The sequence below is a fragment of the Oculina patagonica genome, chromosome 12, assembly GCF_052425735.1.
Source record: "Oculina patagonica isolate OP01 chromosome 12, crgOcupat, whole genome shotgun sequence".
NCBI lineage: Eukaryota > Metazoa > Cnidaria > Anthozoa > Scleractinia > Oculinidae > Oculina > Oculina patagonica.
Genome location: NC_135769.1, coordinates 26,209,709 through 26,230,215, shown reverse-complemented (window position 1 = coordinate 26,230,215; position 20,507 = coordinate 26,209,709). Strand labels below are relative to the sequence as shown.

At 39.2% G+C, this 20,507-nt stretch overlaps 1 protein-coding gene and 1 pseudogene across 1 annotated transcript; both read right to left on the bottom strand.

The window, feature by feature from the left end:
• Positions 1–6,963: 6,963 nt before the first annotated feature.
• Positions 6,964–9,129, bottom strand: LOC144632200 (kelch-like protein 40; annotated as a pseudogene).
• A 5,417-nt stretch (positions 9,130–14,546) lies between these two features.
• On the bottom strand, positions 14,547–20,393 carry LOC144632198 (kelch-like protein 40). The gene is made up of 2 exons (XM_078490795.1): positions 20,375–20,393; positions 14,547–17,010 (listed from the first exon to the last, which is right to left on the bottom strand). Exons 1-2 carry the CDS (start codon positions 20,391–20,393, stop codon positions 14,831–14,833), a joined length of 2,199 nt encoding a protein of 732 aa, XP_078346921.1. The 3' UTR covers positions 14,547–14,830.
• Positions 20,394–20,507: the final 114 nt, after the last annotated feature.

Below are 20,507 nucleotides of genomic sequence, written 5' to 3'. Positions count from 1 at the left end.
GGACTCTATCGGACGTAAGTAAACCTTTTAGGCTGTCGAAGGCCAGCTGACATTGTCCTGTCCAAACAAACTCTGTCTTAGCTTCTGTTAGCTTATGCAGTGGTTGAGCTACGGCTGCAAAATTAGGGATGAACCGGCGGTAATACGAGGCGAGTCCAAGGAAACTTTTGACCTCTGTGCTGTTCTCTGGAATGGGCCATGTACGAACTTGTTCCACCTTTCCAGGGTCTGCAGTAATGCCTTCTTCTGTGACCACATGTCCAAGGTACGATACCCTTTTCTGAAAGAGGAAACACTTCTTCGGCTTAAGCTTAAGTCCTGCACACGCTAGTCGCTCAAACACCTGCTTCAACCGCTCTAACTCTTCTTCAAACGTGCGTCCCATAACAATCACATCATCAACAAGCAGATCTTCCAATGAAGGCCCTTCAACGCAAGTTCCATCAATCTGGCAAATGTACTTGGTGCATTGCACAGTCCAAATGGCACGACATTCCACTCATACAACCCGCTTGGAATAACAAATGCTGCCTGTTCCTGTGTGTTCGCATCCATGGCCACTTGCCAGTAGCCAGAAGCAAGATCTAGTGTGGAGAACCATCTTGAGCCGCTTAAAGCAGCGAGTGAATCGTCAACTCGTGGCAAAGGAAAGGCATCCTTTACAGTTGCTGCATTTAATTGGCGGTAGTCGACGCACAGCCTTTGGCTACCATCCTTTTTACTGACCAGCACAACCGGAGAGGACCAAGGACTTGACGATTCTTTCACCTTCCCTTTCTGCAGAAGGTCAGCAACTTGTCGTTTGATTTCATCATGTTTCCAAGGAGAGGTGCGTCGAGGCTGTTGTCGGATTGGGGGCACATTGCCTGTTTCAATTCTGTGCTGTGCCAGATGTGTGGTGCCCAAATCCCCATCTGAGAGAGAGAACACATGTTGGTAATTGTACAACAACTCCTGTAGTCTCTCAGTTTCACTGTTAATCAAGTTCTCAGTACTCCTTTCAAGAAGTTCCTGTAAGGTCTCTGGTAAAGTCGAAGACGTCACTGTAAATTCTTCAATGCCAAACATGCTCATTTTCACGTTAGGAAGGTATGCGTGACCGCACGCGTGCACATGTCATGAACTTTGGTCTTGTTCGTAAGACACTAATATATTGTAACGCCATAAATTCTCCGATAAACTCAGCGTTATAACTTTGTTTAATCACAACAACTCGAATCTACAACTGAACACATGGTATTGCACCATCAACGGGTCACGTGACTAAATAGTTCTCTAGGGGGGTACCCTAAGGCGCTAGCCTAACATTACAATATCGACAAGATACTTTTACGAGGTTAATAAATTTTTTGCATGCAAAAATTTGGTCAAATTTTAGATTTTCCGCATGAAAATACACATTTCACGATTTGTGTGGGGCATAATCTTCAATTTCAAGTCTTCTGCCTTTGTAAGCCGTATGAAACTGGATGGTTTACCCATCCTTATGTAAAATTGATTTTAATCGAAGCCGACGCGACGCGACAGGGAAAATTTGTCAAGACAACATGTTTACGGCTCGCTGAACATCAAATGTTTTGAACCTTTTATATGTTTTTATATTTTATTTTTATGACATTGGTTTCCAACAGTTTAGCGTAGCAAAATCCTTTTTAATAACATAATTACAGAAGATTTTTTAAAATATGCACCAGTTTAAAACAATGCAAGGTTTCTATTGATGTTGGTTTATTTTTTCAAAGTTGAGCTGCAAGAGTCGCTAGGATATTGACACTGTTACCTTGTTTCCTTTAAAATTATCGAGTTCAGATCGCCATGCAGTATTTCTTGTTTCTCCTCAGCTAGCAAACTTGTGAAGTTTAATCGAGCCGAAGTTGGGAACTTTGTATCGACTGTTCGCAATTTGATTCGCAAACTCGCAACGAAATTGACAACTTCGTATCGAAGTTTACAATTTCCCAACGAACTTCGCAAAGTAGGCGGCCAAAGAAAACTGAAATCAACTGTAAATTTTTGCTTGTTTCGGTGATTTCGTTTCATCCTGACTCGAAAATCCTTACTCAAAAATCCAACTCGAAATCCTAACTCGAAAATCCAACTCAAAAATCCAACTCGAAATCCCAACTCGAAATCCAACTCGAAATCCCAACTCGGGAGTAAAGTTTGTCTCTACTTTTACATGGCGTAAGATGTTTTAACATCTGACAGGTTTTAAAACCCTGGATAGTTTTCACAAACGTAGTGTCATCAGAGAAAGAAATGTTGGCTCTTGTTTTGGTTGTGAACGCTTTCACTCTTTTAGATCGGTTTCTCAGTTTTCGCCCCGGAAAATTGCGGTTTTTCGGTTTTGGTGTTTTATGCGGATTGTAGCTTGATCTTCTTATGGCATTTGGTTTTCGGTTTTCGGCAAAAATTCAAGCGCTTTCTCGGATTTGGTATTTGTTGTGGTTTTCGGTTTTTCCATTTGGTTTTCTGTTCCAAATGCTAGTTTGAATAGTTTGATTTAGCTTGTAAATGAACAGAAATGTCAAAATGTATAAGGAAAACTTTTTTTTAAAAAAAAACTTTATTTGTTAATAGGTCAAGGTTAGACTTTGTAAATTTGAATTTTCTGCGTGCGGTTTTCAGTTTTGGTTGAAATTTTCTGCGGTTTTTGATGATTTTTTTGTTCGGTTTTGCGGCTTCTAATAGGGCGCAATGCCCCCCCCCCCCCCTCGATTATTTGTAGGGCCATTGTGAAAGAAGACGAAGGCGGAAGCTCAAGAGAGGGTCACCGGTCAAGGTCCATATCAGTTGTAAGCATGTCGCTACTGCTTGCTTCGACACCTGATACTCCTTACGGCGCAAACATACCACGTGCTCCTGTAGCCAGGCCCATCTAACTCCTCCTGTATTCTGATCGGACTTAATACTTTATTAGGTAAATTATAAATTAAGACGGAATCCACTAGGAAGTCGAGTAATATTTATTAAAGTTGGACAAAAATCAATTTCCAGAATAATTTAAATCCTATTGCGTTATTTCCTACCCTTAATAAAAGGTAAAGATGTAAGTAATTATCCGTGATAACGCCAACAACAATTTCTTATCAGAGTCTGAGAAAATGAATTTCAAAGTTCACAAGGTATGCGCAAAATCTCACGTGTAGCCATTTTGTAAATTCGTCTTAAGCGATTCAGTGGAATTCAGCGGAACTTCAAAATGTGTTTTCGATGTGTGGTGTTGTTAGAAAAGATTTCTTTTGATAAGATATTTGAAGCAGTAACAAAAAAGTTTGCAATAAGGTGAAAATAATTCTGGTACAACAATTTCTTATCAGAGTCTGAGAAAATGATATTTAAAGTTCACAAGCTATGGGCAAAAGCTTACATCTTTTAAGCGATTCAGTGGAATTCAGCGGAACTTCAAAATGTGTTTTCGATGTGTGGTGTTGTTAGAAAAGATTTCTTTCGATAAGATATTTAAAGCAGTAACACAAAAGCTTGCAATCAGGTGTAAATAGTTTTGGTACATAATTTTGTCCAATAACTACTCGAAGTCCTGGCGGATTTCCTCTTAAACACTATTTCGCACTGGAAGGGTGGGGAGGGGGGAGGGTGGGTTTGAGCTTTGTACGAATTTTTTGTTCGCCTACAGATACAGATTTTTTTGTCAGCGCATCTGAGATTAACGCAAAGAGGGAGGGGGAGTGGGGGAGGAGGGCTGGGGCTGAAGGGATTTGATAGATAGTTACTGTTAATTGTAATTTCCTGATCGGAAATTTTTACCCTGGTCCCCCTACAATATCCAAAAAAATTAATATGACCCCCCCCCCCCCCCCCCGAAAAAGATGGCAACTAAAACTTATCAAGCTGAACTTCAGAATATCAAACAAACTGTATTTTTAAGTTATAATAATAATACTGCTAGTGCTTTTGATTTACTGTTTATTGAAAGGACGCGATTGTTAGTGTGGGTCAACTGTGTTTGCAAAAAAAAAAAAAATAGTTGATAGGGTTGAGTTGATGTGTTCGCCCGGACCAGAGCAAATTATGGGGGTCTGTATGCATGCCCCCTGGGAAAAATAATTTTCAGAACCTCAGAAACACTATTTTAGGCATTCTGATAGAAGTTGTGGACTATTTATAGATGCCATCATACAATGACCCACACCCCCTTACACAGCAGAATTTTTCGCATGACCCCCTTTGAAGCCAAATGTTCTTGCCTGCGCCCCGCTTCAAATCCCACCAACCCACCCTACCCCATAAAAAGTAAACGGTTCCTTAAAGCGAGGGTTCACGTGAAAGCCGTTTTCCACCGTTTAATGCGAATATCTCGTTAGCGTTTCAAGCAATCCAAAAACCCTCTGCTCATTTCACAAATCTATGTTTAGCGGTGTTTTGTGACGTTTTGGGATATTTGGACGGAGATAATTTTTCTCAAAGGATTAGTAAAATTTAGAGAAATAAGAAATATTGGAGATTTAGTGTGAATTTAAAATTAGAATTTGAAGTTTAAAATTGGTAGACGGACACCAGTTAGCCCCCCCCCCCCCCCCCCCCTGACAACCTGGAGTACTCTTGCGTGGGGGTCAACTGTCTGGTGGTCTTTCAAAAACAATTTTCTCTCTCCTTTCCTTTCTTTAAACCTCCTCAAATTTCACTCAAATTCACATTTACCCCTGCCTTAAAGTGTTTATGACACGAAATCTTTTATTGGCTATTTTCTTTTGTTGATATGCTTAAATAAAGGATTGATAGTTAAAATTTGTCCAAAAAAAATTTTTCCGTCATTTTTTGCCTCCGAAATGTCGCACTCTCAGCCATCTTTAAAATTCATCAAACAAGTACACGTCACAAAGGTGACGTGACGTACCTTTTGTCATAGCGGCGCGCGGCCAAATGGGTTCGTCACCTCACCTTTGTGACGTCTACTTGTTTGATGAATTTTCAAGATGGCTGAGAGTGCGACATTTCGGAGGCAAAAAGTGACGGAAAAAAATTTTTGGACAAATTTTAATTATGAATCCTTTATCTAAGCATATCAACGAAAGAAAAAAGCCAATAAAAGATTTCGTGTCATATACACTTTAATGGACAATAATGTACATTAAGACGTACATAGCACTCAAAACTCCGAAGGAAAGGTTTAAGTAGGAACTTTGTTAAAAAGACGGGATTGCGACACATTTACAACATTACCGTAGATAAATATCAAACAGCTGTTGCTGTGAAATTAAAGTACTAAGGTAAAATTAAGTATTTTTAATTTTTTTCTTTACCTTATTTCTTTCCAAACTTTGCCCTTTAAAGTCACCCCCACCCCACCCCCCCCCCACCTCAGGTTATTTCCAGTGGTCCGTCCCTTACAACAAGTGTGTGCGTTTCTTTTACGTCCCCTGCTGACCATAACCATGAAGATTAATAAGGTAAGACATTTTTCGAAGCATGAAGGTATTGTTTCTATTCTGACCACCGTTTGCATTGATACGCGACGCGAATCTTGGAAACGTTTCCGCCGGTGTTTTGATTTCTGGCGTCGCCGTATCAATGCAAACGGTGGTAATCTTTGAGTCAAATTCAAAGACAGGTCTCTTTTTCTCCTTTTTCAATATTAACACGGCGGTTTTCAAACAGTTACGTACTGATCATCGAGCATAAATTTATAGATTTATTTTCGGAAAAGATCAAAGTTTTTTTCTTCATATAGCCATGTGATAGTCTTTTTTAATTTGCTTTGTTTTAAGCTACGTTTATAGAATAATAGTTTTTTACCATTTTTCACACCATTACTTAGTTAGTTGCTTATAGCTTTTACAATAACCAGGAAGTAGCCATGATACAGGGTCTCAAAGGGGGGGGGGGTCCCTGGAGCAATGGAGCCCTGGAATTTCTGCTTTGGAGCCCGGAGCCCGATCATTTCACCGACTGGAGCCCTGATCTTTTTTTGGCTGTGGAGGCCGGAGCCCAAAGAAATCTTTCGCGAAGCCAGAGCCCAGCGTTTTGAAATTTGATCATTTGAGTTCCCAGATTCCATTAATTCTTGTTTACTGCTTTTTCGTGTTTGTTTGTGCGTGTTAACTGGCATTAAAAAAATGGAATCTCAAGAGAGGACAGTACAAGTATACGCAAATCCCAATTATCTTAAGTTTATAATGATATGCAACAACTTATTTGAAGATTTCATGAAAACTTTGTAATTGTAGTGAACGCGATAAAAACAATTTTATAGTGTCCGGACGTTCCATTTAGCAGCTTGCTCGCAGGTATCAGTTAAAGCAAACTGTATCATTATTCTAAAACTTGACAGATCACTTTAAAGATACAAATAATTATTGATGAAGATTGATAATTTCATTACGTACCCAGTCGTTAATAGATTATATTGTTTACTGCTCATCTGATTCATGACCCTTTACCATTCTGACTTTAGGGTGTGGATTGTCTGGAGTGTCTAATCATGTTTATTACAGTTTGCAGAAACGAACAATTTTGTTTCCAACACATATTTTAGCGTCTTTTAAATGACACGAAAATTTAAACCAAAACAATGTTATTGTCCTTGACCTGCTTTCTAGCCCTTTTCGATTTGATTTAGCGCTGCAAAAGAATTTTAATATATCAAAATTGCATGTAGACTGGAGTGGAGCCCGGAGCCCTAAAGCAGATGATATGGAGCCCTGGAGCCCTGACATTTTCGTCTTGGAGCCCTGGAGCCCTGCATTTTTTAGCCCGGAGCCCTGGAGCCCTAAACCCCTTTGGGACCCTGATGATACGTAGAGCCTGATTGTAATTCACAGCTGTGAATTACCCCGCTAGTTAATAACACACTGGGCAGTATCTGATTTGTCCTCATATCAATATTAGAACTCAGCTCACTGAAAGTGGTCGCTGATTGTTAGTGTCTTCATCTCGGATGCGACCTTTGCATGGCTGGTATCCAAGAAATGCATAAGGATTCCCAGCAGGCTACCAGCTTAGTCAAAAGATGAAGCATTTGCATTGCCTTCTCTCCTTTAGACAGGCTTGCTCTCTATTGTCTTGTAGGGGCGATGATGACAAGTCGTGCGAAGATTGCACAGAACTTTCTCGTGTGTCCTCTTTCTTTTCTTCATCATCGAGGAATCCTTTGAAAATCCTCATTGAACAAGCGTTATTTACCCAATCCATGTTAGCAGGTATTTCAATTTTTCGATTCCAGAGATATTTGTCAGGGTCAAAGCAAACTATTTGTTTCAAAAATGGATCTGAGAGCTGTACTTCCCTGTCAAACATGGTATGTTTGGCCAGAGCATACAGCCTGTCATCAACGGACAGGAGTTTGGAAATCCTATCGGAACTTGAGCCAAATTTTCTAATATAAAGCCACTCATTTGTTGTTTCTTTGAACATTTCACACTGCAGCCTTTCCATTCGATTAACTCCACCAGCAATGAAAATTTTTCCGTTCGCCACAGCACCGGTAGCACAGCTCCTTGCCATTTGAATGTCAGCTACTTTGTCCCACTGGTTTTTGCGAAGATCATACCTATCAACATCAGCAAGGTACGTGTACCCTGTGCCACTCCATTCTGCGCCGCCAATGAAATAAATGACATTGTCTTTGCCTACAATGCAAAAGTTGTGCCTTAAATTCAAATGGCTAAATGTTGAAATGTCTTCCCATGAGTTTGATTCTGGTTTGTACTTTATGATGAAGGAAACATGATGATCCTTGTCACAGACAATTACCTGTGTCTCAGCAGAGTATGACCCTGGGAGGGTTATCCAGCCCTGACTTCGTTTATAACATCTCCAGCACTCAGCACACGGTTCAGAAACCAAAGCGTACATTTCATCATCATTTACAACAAATATTTGCTTGAAATCTCTGTCCTCTTTGTAAGGTAATGTCATCCAATTGTTAGAGTACGGATTATAGCTCACCATTCGGGGTTCACATAACTGCTTTTCGTTGTAGTATGCAAATTGCTTACCATAGATTTTACCATGACAAGACACAAAATAGCTATTGCGGAAATAAAATGGCTTCTCACCTTTAAAACTATACCACCTATCCTCTTGAGGGAAATAAAACTGAATACCTTCTAATGGACAAATGGCTACTAAAACAGCGGTGGTGAGCGACTTTCTAGGGGTGACAGGAAGATTGTCGTAGTCTTTAGACTCAATCAACCTCATAGCGTCCTTCACAAGACCCAAACAGTCCTCATTGTCATTCACGAGGTCATTTGTCGCGATATTACTGCATAGAAATTCACGGGATACATAAACCAGTCGAACTTGACGAAATAACTCGGCGAAATACTTCTTTCGCTTGCTTTTGTCATGATCAATCCATGCTAGAATGATCTTGAACACATCTTCCTCGGCGGTAACATTTATTTGATCACTTGAAATCCACATTTGGACTTGTTTGCTCGACATATTCAAACCCTCTTTCCTGTCGCCTTCGAACAAGGTAGTGAAATTTGCAAGGATGAAATTTTTGGTCTTATAAACAAGTTCTTGGAATTGGTATCTTTCGGAAAATTAGAAAATAGAAATGCAATTTGAAGCGTTCAATTTCTGTAGTAAAACTCCCTCAGCAAGAGTTTTTAAGTTTTCAAGGAATAAAAAATCGGCAATAACGATCAAGTCTCGGGCATTGTCTTCAGTCAATATCTGATCATTACCGGTGTAAATAAACTCCAGTGTATTTCCCATAACAGACTCAGAAAACATCTCCAGCCGAACAATTCCCTCTTGAGACTCTTTCATGTCGCTGTTCAGTAGCTTTTCAAAGAAAGGACTTGCCTCTGAAAGAACTTGTCTGTGAGCTCTGAATTCGTTGCCATCTTCGACAACCAAAACAACGTCGCATGGCTGATCGATTGTGTCTTTCGGCATAAAGACTTTACTGGAAACTTCTTTAGTTGGAGTAGCACGCTCGGCAGTGTTAGCAGGTTTAAGCAAGGCTGCCATCTTAATGCCAAAATGATCTTTGTTTAGTTCTCAAAGTCTTGTGATGACAACGCTGATGGCGTTGCTACCACACAGCTCAGAGCCGAGAGCGGAAAATACACGAACACATAATATTCTTCGAGTGTCAAAATAAAGTCGCATCGTTTAGCAAAAAGACCAATGAAACTTCTTTTCTTGTCGAAAGATGACCATAATTATGAAAAGGTGCAAGGAGGAGCTGCCATCTTTATGCCAAATGATTTCTTTTTAGTTCTCAGTTTTCTGAGGACGAAGTCTTCACGTTGTTGCTACCACTAACAGAGGCGTAAACGGAAATGACATGAACATAGGCGTACGAGGCGGGGGGGGCGAGGGGGGCTGCAGCCCCCCCAGTGCCAAAATTTTTCGGGCAAAATGCTTAGAATTCGGGCAACGAGCCTAAAGAAAAAATGGAAAATAGTAGCCGACAAATCTCAACATTACGTTCAAAATGAATTATATCAACGGAAAAAGTATTAAAAATATACCGAACTTTGTGGTTCAAAAGTCCTAATTGCACATTCATTTGCTTTCGTTTCCTCTCGCAAGTTGCTATAATAATGTTCGAGTTTTCTCCCAAATTCTGCGTGGCCCCTCAGTTTGATTCAGTTGCAATCAGCTTTTCTATAGCTTGAGCGTTTGTGCAGGGTGGATCCAGCCGTGATGTTTTTGTTTTCTCAGGGCTAGCTCAAAACTTTTAACGAAATGTTTTAACCTATTCTTCCCTGAATGTTTCACACGCTTTTGTATAACTTTCAAGTGGGGATAAACAATATAAATTGGCTGTCCCCTTATACTTTAATTTTTGTTGAACTAGAGCGAATAAATAAAATATTTCCAAAGAAAAAGGATTCAGTGCATTGACACCTCGGGCAACGCGGCCAACTTCACGAAATTAATTTAAGAACTATTGTTTTCTTTAAGCAGGTAGGCAAGGTTTGAACACGACTATTTCAATGCACGTTTTGCTGTCCATTTTATATTCTTCTTTATTCGGCTTTCAACCCAAGCCTTTTTTTTTCGGGCAATAAGGTCTCCGCCCTCCCAGGTCCGAAGGTGCCCGTACGCCTATGGACATGAATAAACCGCGAGTAGGAAGTCAGCGAAATGGACCATGAAATCACAGTTGTTTGATTACCTCTGGGTTACTGAACCTTGAAGATTAAAGGCACGAAACAGCGTCAATTAAATTCATTTCCTCATGCTAAAAAAATCCATGCAATCTTTACTCGATAGGTAATGAGTTGTTCTTCTCTATCTTATACCATCTACATAAATGAAGATAGCTTCGAGTGATTATCTCGAATGTGTCAGTCACGTAAACGTCTAATGACCAATATAGTTGTTTTGATTATGACTTCGATTACTGACTCATGATGCGCGTCATAAATAATCCTGAAGTATCGGCTGTCGTGTTATTGTCTTGCTACCAATGGGAAAGCAGTATTTATCATATTAAGTCCTTTCAATTTATATTTGGTTTATGTCAAGCAAAACTATCAATGCGTTTCACTTAAAGGGAAACTTTCTGCCACCATGGCTGCATGATCGAATGTTCTTTTGGGAAAAATTCTTCCTTGAAACAGTTCTTAACTTGAATGCTCAGTGTAAATAATCACCAATTTGTAATTTATAAGGCTGCAGTTCGTAATGGCAAAATTATTTATATTTAGTTCTGAAAATTTGAGTCACGGTCAGAACTGATGATTTATGTATTTTCCGCGTATGTGGCGCTACGTTCGGACATAACCGGAGGGTCGTTTGTTTTCGAGACTGGCTACTGTACGGTACCTGTCCAGCCGCTATTTCTTTGCTTTGCAAAATATAAAAAGACAAGAGATAAATAAAAACATCTTAATATAAACATCTTAATAAACAAACACATGATCTATTTAAAACAATGGCACCAAAGTGCATGGCATTACCTTTATTAGTGACTTGCTTGATGATGATTTCAGTTTCTTATCGCCTACCACATTTCAACAAACTTTTCAGCTGAAAATCCCTTTCACAACTTATTATGGTCTAATAAACGCAATTCCACCAAGCTGGAGATGCGAAATCAAAGCAGCAAAAGACCAATTTGAAAACGAAAATGCGTCGCAAGAATCCCCTGTACGCAATATTATCAACACTCGTTCTGTTTATGCAGCTATTATGGATCATTACTTCCAACCTCCAACTGCTGAACAAAGACTTCTACGGTATGGTTTCTCCAAAGAAAGCCTAAAAAATGTTTACAACTTCCCTTTTGCAATTACGATCGAAACAAAGCTTCAAATCTTTAAATCAATATAAAATTGTCCATAATATACTTCCTACCAGGTATTCGCTTTTTCGTATGAATTTATGCGACTCTGAAACTTGTCATTTATGTAAAACTCAGCCGCAAACATTGCCTCATCTACTCTACCGATGTCCTAAAATTTCCAATTTCTGGACTGCATTTCAAAAGTGGTGGACCGAAAAACAACAAAAGACAATTACTCTCTCAGAACGCGATATCCTTTACGGCTGGCATGACAACGCCATACAAACAAAAGATATTTTAAATTACATATCACTTGTAGCTAAGTATTATATCTTTTGCACGACCCAAGACTGCGATGATGTACCTTTTGACAGCTTTCCTCCTTTTCTAAAAAACAGATTGGATAATCTACAACAAATTGCAGTTAGAAATAAAACTATTAACAATTTCGAATTAAAGTGGAAAGACTTTATGTAAGCTTATTTCCTTGTTTATTTATTTTTTATGTTTTTTAAATCTATTTATTTATTTATTAATTTATTTATATTTTTTCATGTACTTTATTTTCCTATTTACCTGTACCTTTATTTTCCTATGTAAATTGTAACTAATTGTAAACTATATAACTTAATTGTAACTTACGTCTGCTCTTTTTTTTTTGCCTTTTTATTTTCTTACACTGTAACATTTGTACAATGTTAAAATGGCAATAAAGATACTTCTTATTATTAAAAAAAAATGACAAGAGATTGCTTGCAGTGGTTTAGAAGCGTGGATTCACAATAGACGTCTGTTAAAGTGGTGGCGTTGGTTTCGGACGCAGATTCCGCAAAAAGAGATCACGGGTCGAACTTTGGCAGCGTTCAAATAAAACATATTTCATAATAATCGCCATGATGGCTTTCATGTTTTAATGCATATTATTATATGCATATTACTCAGCCAAAGATAGTGAGCCATCTATATCCTCGTTAAGATTGGTTTGATGTGCGGCAGCTTGACTTGTTAACCGCGCAATGCAAGTCGATTTCCTTTAATGAAGGCAACGAAATCCTGTAAAACGTAGAATATATTTCTACTGCAGGACTGAAAAGTAAGCATGGCATGGAAAGAATTATCACTGACATAATACGAAACCCTCTAAACTGCTGAAATTTGTCATATAGTTAGCCTGTGTGCCCCCTCAAAACTCTCGAACCGAATTTGCATTATAACCAGATAACAAACATGTCGGCAACGTGACTAAGGTCTACTCCTTTCCATTAAAAAAATATACTGTATGGGGGAAATGACTGTGAAGAAAATTTATCAAATTTTTATACTACTGTGAAGCGTCTTCGCCGTCATGAACTGGCTGGACAGAGTGCCCCTTGAGGCATTCAGTCCGGAGCAATTCTTGATTGTATATTGTATATTGTATATTTAACAAATAGATTTCATTTTGCCGTGCGTCTGTTCAGTAATAGATTACAGATGACGTCAAAATGTGGTATGAACAGAGAAGTGGCCCACGAGGCGCTAGCCGAGTGGGTCACTGATGTTCATACCACATTTTGACGTCTTCTGTGATCTATTATTGGGGGGGGACAGGGGGGCGGGAGCCCGGGAGAAAAGGGGCGGGAAGCGGGAGGAGAGAGGGCGGGAAGCGGGTTTCTTAAGGTGGCGGGAACCGGGAGAAAACGAGTGAAATTTCGTAACATTTCATTATATTTCGCAATAGACATGGAACAAACAGGAGAGAACAGCTACGGAAAGGGCCGGGAGGCAGGAGTAAAAGGAATGGGAGGCGGGAGTAAAAGGTACGGGAAGCGGGAGTAAAAGGTGCGGGAGGCGGGAGGTTCAGACCCCCCTGTCCCCCCCCCCCCCCCTATTACTGAACAGACGCACGGCAAAATGAAATCTATTTGTTTTATATAATAACACAAGACTTCAGCACACTTCTGTGTGAGTAATGCTGCCGTACCGATGAGCTAAGTTGTTTTGATTTCACTATTAAGTTTTCGTTAACACGAAGCATTGTTAATCCGATTGAATAAACAGAAAAATGGTCAATTGAAAGTCAATGAAAAAACTAACCTTTATGAGGTTATGAACTCTGATCACGCGGGCGAGTCACACAACCGCGTGACGTCATCCATGTGTCTGTACTCTAATAGATCATAAGTAAGAACCAATCAAAATGCGCGTAGAATTTTTTTTTTTTTTTGTATGTGTATGTAAGTAATTGTGTCTTTTTTTTCTTTGTAAGATGTAAGAAACTTCCAATACTAAATAAAAATATCAAAATACAAAAAAAAAAACAACTATAAATCAAGGTGTAGCAACAGAACAAGCCCTGCCTCCGAACGTTTCTTAAGCTGTGTTCACATTAAATCCGAAACATGTTTAGAATAAACATGTTTAAACGAAATATGTTTCACCTAAACATGCTTGTTATTGCATTGTTCACATTTAATTAGGTGTCAGTTTCAAACACGTTTCATGCCTGGTGTGTAATTCATGCGGTTTTAAGGTACTTGCATAAATCTTGTACAATTTAACAGAAAAATGTAGCTCTGAATTACCATGAAATTTCCATTAATTCAAGCTCTTCGGAGGAAGACGGCAAGCGTTTAGCAAGGAGACAGTATAGTCAGAATTTGCGCTAGCTTCGATACAAGGAGAATTGTTTGTGAAATTTGGTTTTGCATTGCGATGCTGTGCGCTAGTATCCGCCGTCGTTAACTTTCGTGGCGATATTCTCCCAAATAATCTGCTTTCTACCAATCGCCGATAATTCACGTGTATCGCTTCGTCAGCACATATTTTAAAAAGACATTTGGTCTCGTATTAGGTCTAAGTTTGGAGCTTTTAGAGATTCGCCTCCTCTCCGCATGTCCGCCATTTTTAACGCATTTCGTCTGATCCGTGATTGAAACTACCTCGTGAGGTTGTTTCAATCATGTTCAGAATAATCATGTTTCAACCATGATTCGCGCAATGCACTGCCTGATGTGAACACTTTTCATAACGAAACGTGTGTCATTCGTGATCAGACTAATCATATTTCGGCCTAGTTTGAACATAGCTTAAAGTTAGTGGGATCGGAACGTGTCAATATATGGTTTGGATGAAGCAAATCTAGTAACTGAAATAACTATATAGTTGGCGCCGCGAGTCCGTCGAGTAGTATGCCGCGACAACCTAGGAGTAATATTACTTCCCATGTATGGGGAGCTAGTCGATAGCATCAGGAGTTATTATAGACTAACGAGACAATTTAATTTGTTGGTATCAATTCATTCTGTTGCAACGCAGTCTATATCCTGGGTTCCAGACCCTGGGTTCCAGTCTCTGTCAAGTTTGAGAAAAAAATCCAGGGTACACAGTATAAGGATCGTGGGCTTAAACGTCTGCAAACGAAATAGGCCGACTAATCTTAGCCAGGGTCGAGCCTAGAATTTGGGACACTTACTGCAATGCAAAAACCGTTAGGCTACAACGCCTCACACAAAGTATAAAGTTCACGGTGAATTACCAGGCCAGTCCGTAACACACTGGACAGCATATTAATTTTCTCCTCATATCAATACTAGGACTCAGCTCACTGAAAGTGGTCGCTGATTGCTAGTATCTTCATTCAGATGCGACCTTTGTGAGGTGGGTGTCCAGGAAACATTTAAGGGTGCTAAAGGCAGAGTCGAGCGAGGATTGGGCGGAAGGAGATGACATTTCCCGCCTCTGGATCTCCTCTTTCTTTGGTTCATTATCGAGGAATCCTTTGAAGATTTTTGTTGAACAATAGGTATAAAAATCATCCATGTCGTTGATAGGTATTTCAGTTTTCTGCTTCCATTCATTTTTGTCAGGGTCATAGCATTTGACCTTTATCCGCTTTCGAATTTTTCCTTCACGAACGTTTACGTTTAGCACTTTAAAAACAACATACAGCCTGTCGTCAATTGACAGCAGTTTGGGCTCCCTTGCGGTTATAGGATGGAAAACATCTGTTGATGAAATAAACTGCCATTCATTTGTTGTTTCAGTGAACACTTCGCATTGGCATAAGAAATTTCTAGCGCCACCAGCAATGAAAATTTTTCCATTCGCCGCAGCACCAGTAGCACAGCTAGAACTCCTTGCCATTTGAATGTCAGCTATTTTGTCCCACTGGTTTTTGCGAAGATCATACCTCTCAACATCAGTAATGTAGCGGTACGTTGTTGGATACGCTGTCGTATCACAGACTTCTTCGCCGCCTATGAAGTAAATTAAATTTCCCTTGGCTACAATGCAAACATTTTCCCTTAAATCCATGTGATCAAATGATGAGATGTCTTCCCATGAGTTTGATTCCGGTTTGTACTTCGTGATAAAGGAAACATGTTTTTCGTTGACGAGATTGATCTCCACTTTCCATAATGATCTGTATGCAGGTGGGTCGTATTTACGTGGTTCACGTACCAAAGCGTACATTTCATTTTCATTCGCAACAAATATTTGCTTCAAGACTCTGTCTTCTTTGAATGGTAATGACATCCAATTGTTGGTGTTTGGATCGAAACTCGCCATTTGGCGTGGAAGTACAAATTCACCTTCGCCTTCATATCTTAAAGGCCTCATACCGTATATTTTACCATGACAAGGGATAAGATCGCTATGCTCTCTGTCATCTAAAGAAAATGCCATCTTGCCTAAAGTGCACCACTGATCCTCACGAGGAAAATAACACTGGATATTTTTACCCTTTTTTGGCATACAGGCTACTATAACGGGGACCAAAAGGTACTTTCTAGGAGTGACTGGGAGATTGTCGTGGTTTCTAGACTCAATCAACCTCATAGCTTTCTCCACAAGAGCCAAACAGTCCTCATTGTCATTCACAAGGTCATTTGTCACGATATTACTGCATAGAAAGTCAAGCGATACATAAACCAGTCGAACTTGTCGAAATAACTCGGGGAAGTATTTCTTTCGCTTAGGTTTATCATGATTAATCCATGCTAGAATGATGTTGAACACATCTTCTTCGGCGGTTAAATTAATTTCATCACTTGAAATCCACATATGGACTTCTTTTCTTGACATATTCAGAATTTCTTGGCGGCTGGCTACGTATACGGCGCTGAAATTGGCCAGGATGAATTTTTTGGTGTTGGAGAAAAGTTCTGTGCACTGATATCTTTCGGAAAAGTAGTAAATAGAAATGCAATTTGAAGCGTTTAACTTCTGTGTTAAAACTCCCTCAGCGAGAGTTTTTAAGTTTTCAAGAAATAAATAATCGGCCATGACGATCAGATCTCGGGCATTGTCTTCAGTCAATATCTGAACATTACCGGTGTAGATAAACTCCAGTGTATTTCCCACAACAGACTCGGAAAACGTCTCCAATCGAACTATTCCCTCTTTTGACTCTTTCATGTCGCTATTCAGCAGCTTTTCGAAAAAAGGACTTGCTTCTGAAAGAACTTGTCGGTGAGCTTTGAATTCTTTGCCATCTTCCACTATCAAAACAACGTCGCATGGCTGATCGAGTGTGTCTTTCGGCATAAAGACTTCACTGCAAACTTCTCTACCTGGAGTATCCTGCTCATCAGTATTAACAGGCACTTGAGTATCCTGCTCATCAGTATTAACAGGCACTGGAGTAGCCTGCTTATTAGAATAAGCAGGCCTTGGAGTAGCCTGCTCATCATTATGAGCAGGCACTGGAGTAACCTGCTCAACAGTATAAGTAGGACCTGGAGTAGCCTGCTCATCACAATCTCGTTCCCAGGGCTTTTCCCTTGGCCGATTATAAGTGGGAACGAGGTTGCCTGCTCATCAGTGTTAGTATGTTTAGGCAATGTTGCCATCTTACACCCCATCGTAATGCTAAAATGATCTTTGTTTCGTTCTCATAGTCTTGTGATGACAACGTTTATGGTGTTGCTACTTCACTGAAAACGTATTCACTTGGAGAAAGCATGCTCAGTAGCAGGTCTTGTTAAAAAAACAAAAAAAAAAAAAAAAAAAAAACAAACATCATTGTCACGTTAGGAAGGTATGCGTGACCGCACGCGTGCACATTGGAACTGAATCTGTCATGAACTTTGGTCTTGCTCGGCGGCGCTTATACACTCTTTTTATTTTCTATAAAGAATATTGTTTTTCCGACCCAGGCTGAATATTTTTATTTTTCTGCCGATTTTAGGCTGAAAATATTCGTATGAACATTTTTAGATAATATTGTTTGACATTTATGACATTTCCGTTTTAGCATGTATTACATGTGTTTCATCGCTTTTCGTTGCAGCCAGCAATCCTATGTCGCGTCAGGCGACAATTCGCCGTTTTGGCTTAAAAAGGCACTCCTCACAGAGATACAGTCACCTAAATGAAAATATCTGATTTTGTTTCAACTAAAGAAATATTTAATTGTATTTTTGTATTTTATTTACAAATGTGCAACTCAAAGTTATATTTTTTTCAAAATCTCAGCCTCGAGTTTATTTTTGAAATATTCTTAAAAATTCGCAAAATTCAGCCTATATATTCTCATAAGACCTCATAAACTATATTCCTATAAAATAGAAAGAGTGTATATCGACTAGATGCTTTTACATGGCGTCAGATGTTTAAACCTGGATAGTTTTCACAAACCTACTGCCTTGAAAGAAAGAAATGTTGGCTATCGTCTTTGGTTGTTATCGCCTTTACGATTTTGTGCGTGGTGGCCAAGGTGAAAGACGACGAAGGCGAAAGTTCAGGAGAGGAGCAGGTTCCATGTCTTGTATTTCAGTGCATCAGTCAATTTAACCCCCCCCCCCCCCTCCCCCCACCCCGCGACCCCTGGGGCCCAATGGGTCCGTGTGTTCTTTCGGTATAGCGTATTAACATTGCTAAAGTTTTCGAGTAACACCAGATGATTCGTCACGCCAAGTCATAACGACATTTGAAACCTTTAAAGGTCGCACCCCTCGTACATGCAAAACTCAATTCGTGTAGTTTGTGCCACAACGGTTAACGGAAATTGATTTCTGAGTTCGTTTTCAGCATGAATGACGCATCGCGGTCCTAAAAATTAGCAGATCTCGAGTCATACAGGACTGGCAATTCACGGATCACGTTGAGCACGGTCACATTTGAGCTGTGTTTACGTGTCACTCGCCTTTTTTGCTCAAATCATGTGCACGCGTCACGCATAATTCCTTTACCACCTTGCAAAAAAAAGTATCATTAATTGGTCTGAAATGTTAAAATTTGAACGCTCTCTCGATCTGCAGCCCATTTCAGTATATTTTGCTACCGTAAACTGATTTATGAGAACTTTTTTAATATGAATGACGGATCGCGGTCCTAAAAATTAGCAGATCACGCGTCATACTGGACTGGCAATTCACGGATCGCGTTGATCACGGCCAGATTCACGTGAGCCGCGTTCACGTTTCACGCGCTATTTTTTTCTCAAATCACGCGTCACGCATAACCCCTTTAGCACCTTGCAAAAAGAAGGTACAGTCAACTCTCTCTTAACGGACACCCCAACCTTTTCCCCCCCCTTTAAAATTTTTTAAAAAAAAAAACTAAAAACACCAAAAACCGTCCCAATTTAAAAAAAATCCGAAAAAATAAAAATTAAACCCCCCAAAACATAAAAATAAATTTAAAAACCAAAAAATAATTTTTAAAAATTTTTTAGCTTGAATGACGAATTACGGTCCTAAAAAAGGAAAGATCACGCGTCACTGGACTGGCAATTCACGGATCACGGCCAGATTTGAGCAGCATGCGTTCACGTGTCCCTCTCTATTTTTTGCTCAAATCACGCGTAGACAGTATCATTATTAAATTGGTGTGAAATGTTTAAATTTAAAAACGCTTTCTCGAGTCTGAAGCCAATTTCACTATATTTAAATCAGTTGGTTCTTTTCACGCAGACTTAAGGTTTTCGAAGCATAAATGTATTGTTTCTGTACTTAATCTTTGAGTAAAATCCAAATACAGGTCTTTTTTCTCCTTTTTCGATCAGATTAACACGGCGGATGTTAAACGGTTACATAAATCAACGAAACATAAATTTAAAGATTTATGCTCGGAAAAGATAAAAGTTGTTTTTTCTTCATAAAGCCATGTGATACCCTTGTTTAATTTACTTGGTTTTAAGCTACCTTTTTTTAGAATAACAATTTGTTTACAATCTTTGACACCGTTGTTAAGTTAGCCGATTATAGCTTTTCCCATTAACCAGGAATTAACCATGATACGTATAAGCCAGATTGAAGAACTTTCTTCTTGACTACAGCCATCACGATCGTCAATTTTTTTTTCACAGGACTATATTGCTTTTATCTTAAAATATAGTTACTGTTTCATTATATTTATTACATTTAATTAGAATTATTTTTTGGATGTAAACATATCACGAGTATTCCAAAAAGTGTTGGTGCGATTCTATCTTACGCCCAGGGGGGTACTCCGGCTTGATTTTCCGTTGTGTTATATTATTGCCCCTCCTGGCAATTTAGGGGTAATTTGACAAGAGATTTTGTGGGGGGCTATTTTTGGTCCAGGGATTTTTTTGGGTAATGTTGGAAGACTAAGGCATTTTTTTTGGTCCTGAGTTTTGCCTCCATTCGAACATCCCCGTCATTTACAAGCCGGAGAACCCCCCCCCCCCCCCTGGGATCTTACGCCAGGTGCTCGGCGTCGGCGTTTAGCGATGATCGGCATTGTATGTGAGCCGCGGTTCAGATTTAGCGTTCTTCAGTTCCTCTAAAACCTGAATAGCTTCAAACCTGACATCGATCAAACGTAAGTCTTAAAGTATTTAATTATTTATCTTCTCTTTTTTTTAAAAAACGATTCTTTTATAACTAAAAAGAGCATTAGCCATCGTATTCAATTTTTTTTACCTTAATGTGATTAATTTTGGTCTCCCGACGTTGCTCCACACAAAGCTTAAAATAAGATTCTTCGATTTATTCATTTGCCAAAGAACATAATTTTAAGAGCACATTTTATTTTAAATTAAGAGCCTTTTTATAAGAATGTCGAGGCTGAAAAAGGCCAAAATTTAAGAAAATCGCAAGAACGTGCCCAAGGCTGAAATTTGCTAAAGAACGAATTATATTTTTTCCTATTTGTTGTGAGTGAAAAATATATATGTACTAAAGGAATAAATTTTTATTCAATTCTAACCTGAAACCAACATTGTCATCACTCATTGATGAGGTGAACATGTACATATCGATTAGGAATAAATTTACTGCAATACCAGGTTTACGATAAAAAAAAACAAGAACATTTTAAGAATATTTGTAGGCTAAAATCT